The sequence below is a fragment of the Scatophagus argus genome, chromosome 17 (assembly GCF_020382885.2).
Source record: "Scatophagus argus isolate fScaArg1 chromosome 17, fScaArg1.pri, whole genome shotgun sequence".
Classification (NCBI taxonomy): Eukaryota; Metazoa; Chordata; class Actinopteri; family Scatophagidae; genus Scatophagus; species Scatophagus argus.
Genome location: NC_058509.1, coordinates 11,037,129 through 11,054,455, shown reverse-complemented (window position 1 = coordinate 11,054,455; position 17,327 = coordinate 11,037,129). Strand labels below are relative to the sequence as shown.

Below are 17,327 nucleotides of genomic sequence, written 5' to 3'. Positions count from 1 at the left end.
CGAGCTATTACTTAAGTGCTGCTTTCAGCTGAAACCTGAGACCAGAAACAGGGTGAAATAGGATTGTCATTATCTCAGGTGAACTTTCTGTCGAGTGTACATTTGTGTTTATGGGGTGACATCTGGAGAGCGCAAGGCAGATCATGTTTTAATCAGGGAATGGAAACTTTTTCAGTCACATGAGTATAATAATGTTTTTTGTCCACACTCAAACGACTTTTGTCTGGTTTCATGTTACTGTGCTGACCACAAGCGCACTGACCTGGAGATTTCTGACAGCCAGTCCAACATTTTACCCAAGTTTCACACCACCACTTCGCTTGTGATTTCTCACCCTGGCACAAGAGACACCTGGCTAAAACCAGAATATGATACCCTGAGCTTCCAAAGAGTGTGGCTCTGAGAAAAACTTTGCAGCTGCTCCTTCCAAGAAGGGGGGGGGGGGGGCAATAATACCACCCAACCCCTAAATGTGCTCTGCACTTTCTCAGAGGAAAACAAAGTGTCTGGCTGTGCAGTAAGTGACAAAAGACATTACATTGAGTTTATGAGTAAATATTTCCACATGTGTATTTTTCTCCTCCTCAGCTTTTATTCCATGTGTCTCGAGGATAAAGGTACAGTCCAGATGAAATGGACCAGCCAGGAGGTGTGTGCTGAGAATGAAGATGGGTATTCTTACAGATGCACTCCACATACCATTTTGATCCTCTAAATTATTCCACTGAATGATCTCAGTGAGGCCTTGTTCATTTCATGTCATGGTTTTGTGAGAACACCTGTATAGAGTACTTGATTAACCTTCAGTGTCCCCCTGTGTGTGTGTGTGTGTGTATGTGTGCGTGTGTGTGCGTGCAAGCACATCTTAAGAACAACAGTTGTTGAACTGATAGCCTTCCTGAGCCAAAGCTCCCTTGGGTTGGAGATTGTGGGAAAACACATGTTGTTGTCCACTTTCCTGACAAGGATGGTGGGGGGGGGGGGGGCATGCTTGGCCTTAAGTACAGGAAAGTTGAACCAAGGTCCCTGCCAAGAGATACAGTACATCTAAACCCTGTACAGATGTGACAGACGTGTACATAGCAGAGTCCTTTTCAGTGTTCGTGCAGAGTGAGTGCATGCATATATGCATAAGGTTGCATAAATGCGTGACAATCTGTGATGTTTTTAGCAGTGTGTGTGTGTGTGTGTGTCGTGTGTAGTTTCCTCCCGGGATGCATCTAAAAATATGATGGGACTGAGAGGAAAGTGAGGATGGGAAACCAGTTACAGGAGCAGAGGAGGAACACGGGGCTCCTTCCTCAGACAGCAGCCTGGGAGGGATGCCTGCAGACAGGAGACACACTGTGGCCTGGAGGGGACGGACTTCCCCTCATTCTTTTGTTTTCCATATTGCCTGAAAAGCTGTAGAAGTAACTTTCTTGAGGAGGATGCCCTCTTTTCTGTTTTGTGGTGTTATATTGAGTGACATACTGTATCAAACCCAAATGTGTCTCTTGCTGTGCGTATGTTGGCAGTGAGGGCTGCACTAAGCCAGGGTGGTACTACTCTCATTAAGGTCATTTCCGTCTATTTACTGAATTATAAATAGGTTTCTGGGAGATGTAGATACAGCGGCATACTTACGTACACGAATCGTACACGAATCGTGAAGAGATGAGGAGGAGGTGGAGGAGGAGGAGGAGGAGGGGGAGGAGGAAGAGGGGGCGGGTAGTCGGGAGGAGGAGGGAATCCAGATGGGAAGGAGCAGCATCGGCGCCGCAGGAGAGAGATAGAGAGGAGAGGCAGACTGTGGAGGAGAAGACGCAAAACCTCATCTCTGCCTGGAGATGAAAGATACTTTTATCTCACACTGAAGAATCGGATTTCACTTGGTGCAGCCATGTATTTCGGTACGTAAACGATGCGTAATGATTTTTATGTGAAAAGAGTTTTTTTTTGTTGTTGATAATAATGCAGCGGAATCACTTGTTGCTATGTTGAAATGGATGTGAGCTTTGTGAAGTCAGTTACCTGCTCAGTGGAACAGACAGAGGCAGTGATAGTGAAGGTTATTTAATGCATCCCTTGGATTTAAAAGCCCAGATGATGGTTTATATATTTTAGCTTAGAGCCTTCAAATCTTCACCGACTCTTCAGTGATCCTCATGATATATAACAATGCGGGGAAATCCTTCAGTAAAAAGAGAGACACAAACAGTAGAATAGCTCATACAGCTCACCATGACTTGTTACATACATGCTTTCACTCTTCAGCACCTTTCACTACACCACACATTTCTTACAGGTTTGCGAACTGTAAGAACACACTATATGAACAGAATTTTGCAAATTATTAGGCTGTAATGCAAGATTAGGACGTCATAACCTTTAATGATGATCAATCACGTTTTCAGGTTACTTAAAAAAAGTGTAAACATTTCAGGTCGTGTGTGTGTCACGTCTCCCATATTCATCAGCCCTGCGTCTTGTATATTGTTGCTCTCCTTTGAGTGTGTAGCACAGTGCGAAACGCAGCCCGGCACCGGTGAACTGCCACTTCTCGTGTGCTTCTCAGAGCCCACGAGTGGAGAAAAGATGGTCCGTGGTGAGACGAATGTCTACTCAAAGGCTGCGGACCTCCCAGTGCGTGGGGAGGCGTGGCTGAAGGCGTGGCGGTGCCAATCCAGCGGCGTACTGCAATTGTTCCTATAGGTTCCCAGATCAGGTAGACAACTTAGCGCACGTGTGTTTGATAGTATTTTGATCACTTTAATTTGATGAAGTCTCATACAAACCGTATAAAGTTTATTTTAACATTATGACATGACTCCTTCCAGCTCTGCAGTACTTTACAGTAGCCAGTATACTACAGGCGTTTCCGTCATTCTTGTGACTCATCTGAAGGCAGCAGGTATCTCTGCCATCTGCAGCTACTGACTGGATTGATGTTGCGCATTGTCACGCCTCATTTACTGACCGGATCCGCCGGTCACATTTTGTGCAACAATCTCCAGAGTGTTGCGAAATAACCACAGAAACCACCATTAGTGTGTGCGCATCAACTCAGACTGGTCGGTTATTCTGTACCTTTTCAAGCTGCCAATCAACAGGCGTGTTGGGTAATGACACGCTGAAACAGCTCACTCGTTTCCATGAGCAAATGTGCATCACTGACTTAGATTTGGCACTGTGGTGATGGCTGCATGTGTGGATCATTGTGATGACTAACAATATCGAGCACGTGAAGTCAGTGAATTAAACTTGAGGAAAGAACGACACAGTCTGTTCTCGGCAGTGTATTTGAGTTGCTGTAATCCTGGAGGTCTCAGACAACAAGACAGGATTCCTAAACTGTCGGTGCGTCATGACGGGGAAGCATTTCTTTAAGGAGGATGAAATTAGTGCGTGTGATTGGCCGCGACAGTGCGCGACACGTGTGCCACCAAAAGTGCGTCTGGTAGGCTCCAGGCGCGCTGGGCAGAGCGCATCTGACTATCCAACAGCGCTGGGTTCAAGAAAACAGAGCCCACAGTGTCCTCTGGCGCCCACAGAGCCGCAGCTAACCCACTATCGACTTGAGAAGGTGAGGAGATAGAAACAAACTACGGAGCCAATTGCAGCTTGGACGTCTACAGTACCTGAAACAAGACGCGTCTTTAATATCATGTTGGACAAAATACCACAAAGTAAGTGGTAATCATCTGCGTTAAGCCTGTATGTTTAAGATAATATGGGTCATTATTCTGATGTCATATTACTTGTCTGTTACAAACAATACAGACTTAATTTATTATTATAGTGATTTTGCTTTTAGTAATCACAAGTGAACAAAATGCGACTAAAGTAATTCCAGTATAAATATATGCACTGTGTTTAGGATGTGTGCATGTCAACCTGGTCTTCTCATCCACATTACACCGTGCGTACTCTCATGTGATTCACCTGGGAAAGAGTCTTTTTGTAAGCCCGATCCCTCCCTGCCCGCCTTCTACAGTCATGGCCATACATCCAGCACTTGTCCAGGAGGGATCTTCTGAACAGTGATCAGAAACTTTCCACTTCCATGAGGAAAAGAGTTCCTCTGTGGGGGCTGAGCACTGTCTGAGTCTGTGTCTGTGTGGGTCCATGTTTTCTGGGAAAAACTAAACCCAATGAGTTGCCCCTTTACAGTTTGCCATGAAATTGAAAAGCCTATTTGCCTGGGAAGGAAATGTCCTGAAAGTTGCCGTCTATTGCACAGCAGTTTTGTATTTAACTGTTTTTACAATAGCATGTAAACATGTGCAAAATGGAGTATAAGTCACAGGTGAGTTTAAGTGAGAAAACAATACATGAGGGCTGGGCAATGTGATGATTTTAGCATCCACAATCTACTTTCCAGGTGAGTCATGGAGATTGCGATATTTTGTGTTTACTTCTGTTTCCAAACTTCACATAACCTCACTGACCAGCAGATCTGCACTACATGAACAACAGTCATGTGGCCAAGTAGAGGCTCTGCTGATTGGATGAATTACTTCACGTGGCTCTTTCGTGGGTGATGTGAATAATACATTGTGAGTTAAAGCCTGAGACATGAGAAGCCTGTGCTAAAAAAACATTAGGCCTTTCTTTAATGCGGTGTTGTTTTTTGACGGTACAAAAGGCCAGTTGAACCAGTTGAAAAAAATCTGTATTACTCTTGTGTTTGTAAGGCACACTGGAGTGTCTTCTGCAGCTCTGCATTCGAGACCAAATACTCAGGTCAACTGCATAACTTTACGTGTGCACACACACACACAACTTAAGCTAGTTAAAGGCAATCAGACTAATGGCAGAGCGGATGGGTGTGTTGTGATTTTGATTATGATGATTACACATGCAGGCTGGTCCTGGATCAGACTGTAATCAAGCTCACAGAACATGCACACTAGAAAACAAGCTTCCATAATCAGGACTTGGCAACACAAACAAGACGCTTGTCATATGGCACTTTAAGTAATGGCCTCATTGACGCAGAAATATGAGTGTGTCTGTGTGCGCGCAAGGTTACAAGTGTGTGAGTTTAATTTTGATTTGATAATGTGTTTTGGGATGTGGGTTATTGTTTGGTTGTGTGTGTGCACTCTGGCCTTAGCTGTAGCTGTAGTTCTGCACCTGTGTAGAGTATTTGATTAACCTTCAGTGTCCCCCTGTGTGTGTGTGTGTGTGTGTGTAAAAGCTCATTTGGCCACATGGGTAGACGTGGCAGCCTCAAGGTCTTACATTTAAAGAACGTTTATGTAAAGTATAATCATTTTCAGTTGAAGTGCGTATCTGTTTGTTCATTCCTGAATGTAATTCCTGATGTAAGTCAATTAGTTCTACAGCTAAAACAATGAGTCAAAAGGTGTTTTGTTAATTCATGAAACCATATCCTGTTTGTTTGATTATTTGGTTATTTATCGGGAACAAAGCAATTGAGTCAATACTATTTATTTAAACCAAACATCCTACACAGTAAAGTTGTTTTAATAGTAAGAGGGGAAAAAAACTGAGGTAAAAGTATCACATGTATGTAACACTTTGCTCTGAGAGAAGATGACGAGTTTCTGAGCACAAAAAATTTGAGAACAGGATGTCCTCATCTCTCTGGTGTGTTAGGTTTCATCGCATTATTATTTTTGAGAGGAATCACCTCATCTCTCTTCAGTTGTTCCTCCATATGTTTACCTGTCCACCCGTCTCCTCCCCGCTGTGCTGTCTCCTAGGTAACGTGTGTCCCAGCGTTCTGCCGCCGCTGGCTCGTCCCACGCCGAGCAGGACCCAAACCTCCCCAGATGTGAAGACCCCCGTCCCCTTCCACCTGCTGCCTCGATTCACAGACGTGAGTGCTGTCAGTCATTTCATCGTTCAGGTTGTCACGGCAACCACACCCTCACCAACTGTATTACCCTTAAAGAAAAAAAAAAAGATCAAAACCCCAGTTGTTCACTTTGTCTTGCTGCATTTTCTGCTTCAAGTGGAGGAGCGTATTTTATGGAGTAGTCAGCCTGTGTGGAGTTATTTTTCAGTTCACAGATGCATGAGCAAGCTGCCCACACCTTTCCAAATATATCACCTCTGATGCTGACATTTCCACACAACCTGGGGGGTGGAGCTGATTCCTTGGTATTCCTCACACACTGCTTTTGTCTGCCCCAGGTGTTTGTGAAGGCTGAAGGTGGGGAGAGCTAACGCTGGTCAAATCCTAGCCCCACAGAGAGTAGATGTGACAGGCAGGGCTGACGGCTGACGTCTGGTTTACAGGGGACTCCTGCTGTATGTTTTGACAATGCAAAAAGAGGTTTCTAACATTTCTAAGCAATAAGTGTCCAGTTTTGTGTTTGGTTTCAAGCACATGAAGCCAAGAAAACAAGCCCATAGTCTGAGTCTCAAAAAACTGTAATTTGTTCTTAGTTGATTAAGGAGATAAATTTAATGTTTAAAAGAAAACGAGGATTGTGTGTATACGTATGTGTGAGTTTGGGTGTGTGTATGTGTGTGTGAGCCGGATGTGTGTGTAACCTCCCTGTCTTTGTCAAAAAGCCTTTCTGCCACCTGAGGAGACATCGGCCTGGATCTCCTCTCTCCTGCCTCCTCATCCATCTCTTCCACTTTCCTGCGTTGCTCTCTTCAGTTCAGCTCTCTCGTATTTTCCACTTTGTCTCCTGCTGTCATCTTTCCCATCCCTCACCCTCTCACGCACTTTCTCTTCACTCTTCTCTTTCTCTTTCGCTTTCGGAGTTTTCAACTCCCCTCGTTCTTTTTTTTCTCTTGGCTTCCTCGAGGTTTATGACCTTCCTACTCAAGTCAGAAAAGCAATGTCACTTATAATTTAGGACAGGTTAAAAGATTTCCTCAGATACCTCATTATAACCATCTCCCTGCTGAGTCACATCCTCTTTCATGTATAACACCCCCCTTTTTTCATTTTATTTTCGTTTCCAACACTGTTCCTGCTCTGCAGTCCTGTGAAAAGTCACTTTCTGGTCAAAGAAAAGCAAAAGGCGTAACCAGATGTTTGTATTTGAAATGATCAACTATCAGAATAGTCTCTGGTTAATTTTCTGTCAATACACTAATTAATTAATTATTTAGTCTTTTTAGTTTGTTTTGTCTCGAGGTTAGAGTGAAGGGAACCCTCTCCCTGAACCCTCTCCATTTGAACCTGTGAGTGTTTAGTAAGTGGGCACACAGTTGATCTCTGGCTGCCTGCCTTTTCTCCTGGAATGTGTGTTTTTATGTGTGTGCATGAGTGTGTGAGTGAGAGAGAGAGTGAGAGGGTGTGTATAGTTCTGCACTTTCTGGTGAATGTAGATGCTATGTGTGTTGGCCTCTGTAAAAGTGTTTGTTTGGTGCCCACATGTGGGTTGTCATGGTTACAAGCTTGTGCATATGTGTGTGTGTGTGTGGTTTGTCGGGATCCAGAGCTGCAAACTGGGACTTCATAGGCTATTTTGGCTTGTAGTTTGACAGAGCTCTTTTTTTTCTTTCTTTTTTTTTTTTAATGGAAGCAAATCAGTGCTTTTGTTTCCAAGCAAATAATTTAAATGACAAAGATCCAACAGCAGCAGCTCATTCATCATAACCCACTCCCTTTTTTAGGTTCTTGACATCATGCACTCACACACGGCTGTCACGCTGGTACACAATGTAAATCCAGAAACATTCATCATTATAAATGTTGAAGCTTTTGACTGCGCTGAGAGTGTGCTTTACTTCACTATTCCATATGTTTCAGCCATAACTCACTGTGTGACACGGCACCAGTGCTGTGAGTCAGGGGGTGACAGAGGACATACTGATTATGTGGTGGATGTCTTTATTTTCTCCATCATCCATTGAATTTACGTTTTTTTTATTTACCCTTTACAAATTTGTGTTTATATCGTAGGAATGTCACAGTAAGAAGCACATTATAGCGGATAAAGAAGGAAGGAGACAGATATATATTGTGTGTGTGTGTGTGTGTGTGTGTGTGTGTGCTCAGAAGAAAGAAGGATGAGTCAATGAGCAAGAAGGGGAACATGACTTTGCCACAGGTGCTAGTCCAGCCCAGAGTTGGAGTGAAGGGTAAGAGAGTGAGTCCAGTGGGAGGCAGAAAGGTGACTTTGATCAAACGGAGACGAAGGGGGAGGCAGAGAGTGCAGAGGGGAGCAGATGGAAGGGTGAAGTGAGGAATGTGTGATGGGGAGGTCAGATGGTGATACAGGAGCCTCCTGGCTAGGGAGGGAGGGAGGGAGGGAGGGAGGCGGGCTTGTTCAGGAGTTAAAATGTTCATTTGGAGAAGCATAAAACAAAGCTCACATTCTGATATCTGTTTTACATTAAAGTGACCACGTTGTGTTACATAAAAAAAAAAAATTCACTGTTTATTTCCACATCTTTGTTACAGACGTCTAAACAACGATTTCTTAATTTTCATTATTTCATGATTTGTGTTTTGAATGAAATGAAGTCAAATTGAAAATGAAAGAACAGCATTTGCTTTCATATGTTTGCTTTATATACATAAACAGCTGCAGGGAATCAGGGAGAGATAAGAGACCAATCACAGCAGAGATGCATTCCAGTGCAGCCGCCTGGAGAGTTGATCAAAGAAAATGAGAACACACATACACACGCACACATTCACGCTGACAACCACACACAAACACACATTTTCAGGCAGATTCTGTTGCGTTTTTCAACATTTGAAGAGCAAATAATTCATCTCTGGTGCAAAAGAAACAAGCGAAATCTCCAGCATGGTGCAATATGTTCCCAGGGCTTACAGAACAAGTTGGCTGACCCATAATAACACATGAAGTTTTATGTCACCTCCAGCCAGATTTCCATAAAGCCTCCCTGCTTGTGGCAGGTCATATGGCTCCCTACATTTCATAGCAGGTAATGGGTTTGTTTTGCTCCACAAAGGCCAGCTTGGTTTTATTGCGCTGAGTATATGTGCTCATTAACCATTCCAGCAGGTAATATCAAGAGGTGCATAGTGCTGTGTATAGTTATTGTGCACACACACACACACACACACACACACACACACACACTGCTCGCTTCTTACACTTGTAAATAAACCTTGTCTTGGGGGGTGAAAGGTCCATAATTTTCTTCCAGTTAGTTGTTGTTATTGTTTGTGTGTGTGTGTGTGTGTTCACGTTACAGGACAGCACAACTCATGATATCAAAATTTGTTTTCAAATAGTAAAATGCATTAAAAAACAAAACAAAACAATGGATAGCACCTTGTGAGGGATGTTTCCAAACCTCACCCTCATTTCCAACCATCTGTGTTACCATTAGCAGGTGGTTCTGTGTCTGTGTCATGCAGTGTGGGTGAGGCTGTGTTGTCAGGGAAGCTCTCACCCCCTGCAGGTGTGACATGTGGCTGTAAAAGGTTTATAGTTTGCTCCATCGTGGAGGCTTTGGTCAGGTGGAATGTATGGTGTCCACATTGGACTCACATCATTGCATGTTTTTGTGTGGAAAATGAAATTATCAGAACATTCACAGCTTTTTAGATCTGTCTTTCTGCATAAACTTCTGCTTTGTCCGTTGGTGCCCATATACTGCCATCCAGTTATGTTGCATTTTGTTGGAAGTACAGCTTCAGGCTGGCTAATTAGTGAGCTAGGATTAATTGGTTCTGACATGGAAGAAAAGAAAACTTGCTTGTAAGAAAATCGAAGTGGGAGTCATGAATATGTATTTGAAACATACTGATGGACAGAGAAGGAAGAGGATTGTCCTGCGAGAACGGTTTGTCAGAGTATGTACACGTTTCAATACTTTTGTCTACCATAAAAACTACAAGAGTAAATTGATCCGCTCCACTCTTGACAGACATCTTTCAACACATATAGTGTTTAAATGTTTCATAGTCAAAACCTTTGGGTGGAGTGTCACTTTAAGTCAGTTGGGGATAATCTTGGTGTAGCCTCGCCACAGTGCAGGGAATGTCAGTATGTGGCAATACTGTTTCTAGGAAATGGCATGTGAAAATGTGTATGTGTTGTGTTCATGCATGACTGGGTGCCACACAAACTCCCTCCAGTCTCTAACCTGACATATTGTAAATCTGTGTTTTCTTGAAAGAAGCAACATTAGTTTGCAGACAGACAGCATGTCATTTACATCCCAGGATATCACTTTCATTGCCTACAGAGTCTCAACAGCTCTAACCAAGTCACGACATTTACGTTAGCCCTTTGTTGCAGATGGATCATGTCCATAAAGCTCTGATTGGCCCAGGTTTCGGGCTAACCTCTCCGCTGAAGAGGAAGGCCAGCTCCTGTGGAGTCTGTCGACTGAGGTTCAACTCTGAGGTGGGTGTTGTACTGTGGGAAACACACCCTCTGAATTGTTTTTCTTTCGGGGTGCTTTTGTTTCTCACACACACCCATACATGACGGTTAAGAGGGCCGAGGAGACCTGCCCTTGTTATTTAGCTGTTTTACTGGTTCTCAGTGTTTAGAGTTGCATCATTTAATAATCAGGTGAAACGTGCACACCTGTATTTGACCTTTATAGAGCTTTCATTTCTCATTGTGCTTTTTTGCAGTATGACTCATAAACAACAACTAATTTGTGCTGAACTCAAATGCCACATGTAGCACAGGAATCACTGTGAGACAAAAATACTGTGTAACCAGAAAGAGTATTTAATTGTAAACTAAAGGCTGCTTGAAACTGATATAAGCACGCATTTCTATCCAGAACGTTACAACGTTTGATTTATTTGTTGTCAGGTGTTTTTTGTACATTAAAGGGACAGTTCACCCCAACATGAAGTCCATATTTTTCTTCTCACCTGCAGCTCTGTTTATCCTCCTAGATTGTTTTGCTGTGAGTTGCTGAATTTCGGAGGTATCAGCTTCAGAGATGTCTGCAGACTCTCCATAAATCATGACCCTGTGACTCAAGATAATCCACACACCTTGTTGTGAACAGTATCATGGGCACAAGCTTCTCGTCCATGAGTAGATGCACTTTTCCTTCTGTGTGATGATACTGTGTCATTGGGTAAAAAGAAAATGGTTCCTACGTGAAATTGCTCACAGTAAGGTGGATTATCTTGAGTAAGAGGGTAATGATTTCTTGAAAGAGAAATTGCTGTCGAGTTTTTCATATGTAGTTTTTTGCAGCTTTTAGCACCACAAGGGAAGTGCATGACATTTCCATTATATTCATGAGAAGACAGATATCTCCATAGCAGCACTTCACTCCAAAACTGTCTAGATGGATAAACAGCACTACAGGTAAGAGGAAAATATGCATTTTTGATTTTGGGGTGAACTGTACCTAAACCTAAATTATCTGTTAATCAATGTGGCAGTGACAGCAGCCTCTAAAACTTTGTGCTGAAGCGGCTTTTTATTCCCATTCGAGTATTTTAGCTTAAAATAAAAAAAACGGCGAACGTCACAAAACTGAACTACTGTGTCCAGTTAGTTCATAGCTTCTTGTTTGCTTCCACAGGTGCAGGCTTCTTCCCATTATAGTGGCACCAAACATGCAAAAAGGCTGAAAGCTCTGGACGCCCCAGATTCAAAGATCAGGACCTCTGAACCAGTCACCAAGGAAACCACATTGCAAATCCTCTCGTCACCCTGCTCACAGCCTTCCAGCTCTGACACAACATCAGGAGGTGTGTGTCTCTCCAGGCACGCATACTGTTCCTGTGTGTGTGTGTGTGTGCAGACATCAAATGTATGGGCGTTTGATATATGAACATACAACTCAAGGCTTCTTTTCCCAAGTCACGACTTTATTTCTTTGATGTGATAAACCTCCTGCTGCTTTGGGTTTTACAGCGAAGGGATTAAAGGTTGAGCATTGTCTACATCTACTGACCTCCTCAGTAGCCTCCTCAGATCAAAAACACACTGCAAACACTTTGAATGTGATCTGTGGATAACTTAATGGTGTGCGTTTGTGCCAGTGGCTGCGGTGTGCCTGCTTTGTGTTGTGTACAGATGTGTGCTTGTCCTGATGTGCTACTTCTACACGTGTGGGTGTTGAGGAGTGAAAATAATAGCTACATTTTGCTGCAAGCAACAGAGCACAACGACAGAATAATCTTACTTATCTTTGCCGATATGAGAGTTTGTTTGTAAGACAGAAAGAAGGAGTGATCATTTCCAGTTTGGAGTTAGTTTCTGCGAAGTGGATGAGACGGCGGGAGAGCTCTCTGAAGATTACTTCAGCAAACAGCCTCATGGCCTCTAAGAGTGAGGAATCAATGGTAACAAACAGACGCCCACTCAGCTAGACAGAGCTAATCATTGTTATTAGCAAAGAGTGAATCCTTAAATCAGCAAGCACTCCTCCAGGGAAGCTCTCCAAGTCAGTTGTACAAAAGATAATGGAGCCAAATCATCTCTATACAAAACTGTTCGTTTAGGTGCTGGGAAGCAGCTCTCAGAGGAAATCATTGATTATTAGTGCCATAAGAGAGGTAGATAGAGCTCATAATCACCTGTAGCCTGTTGAGTTATTGTGTCTTTCTCTGAGCAGGTCACAGAGTTGGTGCCTCTTGTTGTAACTAGCGAGAGTCCAGGAATTTCATAGAAGTGAAAAGCTGTTCAAGTTTATCTCTTTATCATCTGCTTCACTTAGCCTCCATCTTTCTTGCTTGTATTTTTTGTTGTTGTTGTTATTGTTTTTTAGTTTTTCCAGTTTCACTGGTTATTCTGTATTACTAATGTGGAAACTTTCTATTTCAGAACCCTCAGGCCCAAACCTTATCTCAGAGGAGGCCCCGTCAACCGGCAGCCCTTCTGAAACCATGAAAACGTCCCACGACCCCTCCCTGTCACCCTGCCCAAAGACACCAGAGAAAGAGACACAAAGAGATGGAGAGGCAGAGGCGGCTCCAGAGGGGGAAACAGAAGAAGAGAAAGCCATACGTCTTCTCTACTGCTCCCTCTGCAAGGTGGCGGTCAACTCTGCCTCCCAGCTGCAGGCCCACAACGGCGGTGAGAGACTGTAGGCACTGCTGTCGTCAAGCTTAGCCTGCTCGCACTGTGTTTGATATTCTGCTGATGTGACTTTGTTTCTGCTCAAGGCACTAAGCACAAAACAATGTTGGAGGCAAGGAGTGGTGACGGAGCCATCAAATCTTTCCCAAGGACGGGGGTCAAGGCCAAGTTGGCCGCGCCATCTGAGTTGTCAACTGGCCTCCAGAACAAAACTTTCCATTGTGAGATCTGCGATGTGCATGTCAACTCCGAGACTCAGCTCAAACAGGTTAGCTGCTGAAAATTCCTCAGACTGGTTAGCTGTCTTACTTTTTAACACATTTAACACAACATTAGTCCATTACTGAGCAAAAGGCTTTAGGCTGCTTTAGCTGAGTGGAGATATGTGGTTGATTTGTGAGATCAAATCTTTATTTGTGCATAATTCGTTTGCTCTTTATCTTTCATAATTCACCACAGTGTTCTTTATGTTTAGGAAATATGGTCTGCTGATGCATAAACCTAAATTAAAAGTAACTTCAGTGTAGTGTAAACATTACGGAGACTCTAACATGAGCTATAGAAATGTGTTTTAGGCGAGATAAGAAGAAGACAAAGTCCTTTTTTTTAAATGCTTATTTTATGGTGGATGCAGGGAATCAAATTTGTGGGAGGCAAATCTATCTTTGCTATAAGCAAAAGCCCCGCACTAAAAATCCTTTTTTATCCTACAGAAGTAATAGTGGTTGTAGTTTGTTAAAGTCACACACTTTGTGATGTATTCTGTTGGTGATCAGATGATGCATGGGAAAGAAGATAAAACAAACTTCTTGTTATTTAAATCAAAGAAATATTATATAAACCTTATATAGATACTAATATTAAATATTGTGAATTTAAGTCATTTTAAAGGTTATCATGTGCTATTTTACGATGAAATCTGTAAATAGTAACTCTAGCTGGGTAGATGAAACAATAAACTGTCATCACACTCCGTACTGGTTTGTCCCTCTCATAAATGAAAAGATATATAAAGCACCTCAAAAGCAGCATCAGAGCCATCGTCTCTCTATCCATCATGCATTACAGAAAAAGCCATTGAGAACATGCATATTTCATTCCAAACCACAGTGTGAACATCTCACACCTGTCGCTGCATGTGATTTAAAATCACAGATCCCTCAAGATAATGAGCACAGAGCTACTGAGCCAGGTCTATTTCAGTGAGCATCTGAGTATGGTGTCAACATCTCTGCTTGTGACGTGCATGCACAGCGTTGGTCTTCAATACCGACTGTTTAAAAGTTAACTTTGGCCAGGTGCTCATGAATATTTACCAGCTCACCACTGACTATGTGCCGTGATGACTGTAGCCATCTGTTTGCACTTGTCAGTCAAATCTAGAAGATATCCAAACCCCACCGCACATGAATATTTTGAATCTGAAATCAGAGCCAGCAAGATCTCAACACTGTACCACTGTACCTGAATTGTCAAAATAGGAACTTTTATTAGACTTTTCTCTGATTTCCTTTTCACTGATTATTCGAATTTCAAAGCTAGTCTTTTTCTTTGTCTGCTGCGCCTTTGTGCTGCTGCCTGTGTCTGTCCTGCTTTACTGTTCTGGTGTGTTTATCTCCTCCACTGCAGCACATCAGCAGTAGGAGACACAAGGACAGAGCTGCAGGTAAACCAGCCAAGCCTAAGTTCAGCCCCTACACTCCCAGCCAGCGTCACCAGAGTTTCCAGGGAGTGAGTACATTTACTTTCATCCCTCATCATTGTGTTTGTGTGCACGAGTTGACTCTCCAAAACCTTTTGTTCCAGAAAGCTTCTCTCCCTACTTGCAATGAGACAAATCAACAGTGGTAAGGGTTGAAGAATCTTATGTCGGAAATGTTTTAACTCCATCACGTTGTTGTATGAGGGACAAAAAGGCAAACGTTAGAAAGGAGGACAGATCCATTATAAGACAGTTTGAGCTTCCAAGTAGCTACTCAGAGTTTATCTCTTTTTCTTTCTCTGGTTTCCTATTTAAACTGCTCAACAAAGTAAACCGTGATTAAAATTTGTTTGTGTCTGTTTTCTTCCTTAGATTCGCCTGGCTCTACAGAAAAACCAAGACTTGCCCAAACCTCTGGCCTCTTGTCTCCTGCAGCGTCAACTCTCTGTCGCTGCTGCTGCTGCCATGGCATCGCTGCCCTCCTTCCCTCTCCGCCCTGCCTCGAACTCGAGCCCCGCACTGTTTCAGAGTCAGCCCCTCCCCCAGGCACTGCTGCATCCAGCCCCTGGACCCATCTGTTCGGCACACACGCAGGTTCTGTTTTCCCCTTACTGACCCCGTTGATGTCTCAATCAGCTCTGTGCAGAAGCTAAAAGCAGACCTGAACAAGATGTGATGTAAGACTGCGCTTACTGTACTGCACGCAACAGCAGATACTGTGGATGTCATGGACTGGAGATTAACCCGGGATGGAGGAAATACAAAGCAGCAAATGAGCAAAGTATTTTCTGATGTGACCGTGTGTGCGTGTGGATGTGTGTGAGTGCATGCGCAGTTATAGCCATCACAGAAGTACAGCTTTTTACAACTTGTTTGCTGCTCTACTGCTTCATTCATCTAGTTTTATAGATACTGATGATCTGTACGACAATCAGGAAATTCCCGTAATCCCTTAATTCAGTATAAGGAAGATGCATGATGGTGAACTTCCATGATGACTATAGCTGTGTGTGTTTGTGTGTGCAGATATGCATATAAGTATGAATTAGAGCATGCACGACTGAAAATGTTTATTATTTTCCAATAAATAATAGCTGTGGATACTCATATTTGATTCCTGTCTGAATATGAATTCATCTTCACAGGGTCATTGGTGAAAATGACTCCAACTGACTGCTCCAAAACATGCATTTTGTTCAATAAATAAGTGCAATATCCTGTCAGCGTAATATGGCATATATAAAATACATTTTTGTTCCAACAAATTGGATGCATATGCTTTCAGAAATGTACATGCTGAGACTCAGTCAGGCATCAGCTCCTCCCAAATCCATAACTCTCTGCATTCAGACATTAACCTAAGCCCTTTTCATCCTCCTTTGCTACTTAGCCGAACACAAAAACAATATTTCAAGTAGTCCCCACAAAAACAAACTGAAAATACATCTATAACCTTTATTTAACTTTGGCAAATTCTGAAGATTTTTTTTTCTTTGCACAACTATTTATCACTTAACAGTGCAGATAAACCTTTGCCTGTATCCCCTCCAGCGTCATTCTCTCAGATAAATCAAAGCAGGAATGTTCTGTCTGACTTTATTGTCTGTTTGGCTGATGAGGTTTACTATACCGCAGCCTCGGGCAACGTGTAACTCATTTTGGTAAGCTCATGCTTTACAGGAGGTTATTTTTTATTCTAAAAGTACAGAGAGGCTGCACTGCTGCTTCAGGACAGGCGCTGATTGGAGGATTCACGGTTGATTCACGGTTCACTGTTCATATGCCTGACAACAGGTTCTCGGGGGGTTCTTTTTGTCTCATTTTTTGGCTTATGTGAAATTGAACTGTGAACTTTAATTGTGACTAAATTTATGAAGTGTTTCCAAGCTGATGTTATCTCAATGATGGTTGTTTTAACATTTCTCAGGGGCCAAAACCTCAACTGGCTCCATCGGGTGCAGGACTGTTTGATTACTGCTTTATTAACTTTCTACGACCTCTCAGGCTATCTTCTTCTTTTGGTCTTTCATCAGACAGCTGACACCAAACTCTATGAATTAGTTTGATATTTTTTGCCTCTGCCTCCCTCAGCTGATCCAAAGTAAATAATTCCATGGGCCTATTCAGAGAATTATCTTCCAATCAGTCACTGCCTCCTGATTCTCCCAGTTGTCACAGCAGTCATTGTTATTATTATTAATTGTCTGCAGGGTGATGATTGTGAACATCTGTGTGGGGGATGCTTAGTTCTCCACAAGCTGTCAGAATCCAGACCTCCTCTGGCCCCCTAACTCCTTGGCTCATTCCCTCCCCAGCCTTCACTGACTTCTCCTCTTCACTTTTTGTCATCTTTCTTTTGTTATCTCAAAATACGTCCACAGCTACTCAATCCACCGCCTCTCTGTCTCTCACTGCTCATGGCGGGCATGCACACATAAACACATGTCAGCAAAGCAAAAGCCTCACTTGGCATCCGGGGAATTTTTCATTCTCTGCTACCTGGAGAAAGTAGAAAGGTACAAAGCAGAGCTGTGCATACCATAAGAGCGCTTGCTGTTCACATAGAAAAGAAACTGTGGTAGACTCTTGGCATGAGAATGCAGCATTTTGACTTCTCCGCATTGCACTTTAAATTCAAGTCGTAAAAACGTTGCTCATGCTACACC

General features: G+C 42.9%; 1 protein-coding gene across 2 annotated transcripts; it reads left to right on the top strand.

The window, feature by feature from the left end:
* The first annotated feature begins 1,735 nt into the window (after positions 1-1,735).
* LOC124074792 (zinc finger protein 385D-like) lies at positions 1,736-15,770 on the top strand. 2 transcript variants are annotated; one of them, XM_046418059.1, is made up of 8 exons: positions 1,736-1,892; positions 5,712-5,827; positions 10,197-10,304; positions 11,458-11,626; positions 12,705-12,956; positions 13,046-13,227; positions 14,589-14,690; positions 15,034-15,770. In XM_046418059.1, the coding sequence occupies exons 1-8, from the start codon at positions 1,883-1,885 to the stop codon at positions 15,274-15,276; spliced, it is 1,182 nt and encodes a 393-aa protein (XP_046274015.1). In that variant the 5' UTR covers positions 1,736-1,882; the 3' UTR covers positions 15,277-15,770. The 2 variants fall into 2 exon arrangements, with proteins under 2 accessions (XP_046274015.1, XP_046274014.1); XM_046418058.1 differs by lacking the exon at positions 1,736-1,892 and adding an exon at positions 2,752-2,893.
* The last annotated feature ends 1,557 nt before the right edge of the window (positions 15,771-17,327 follow it).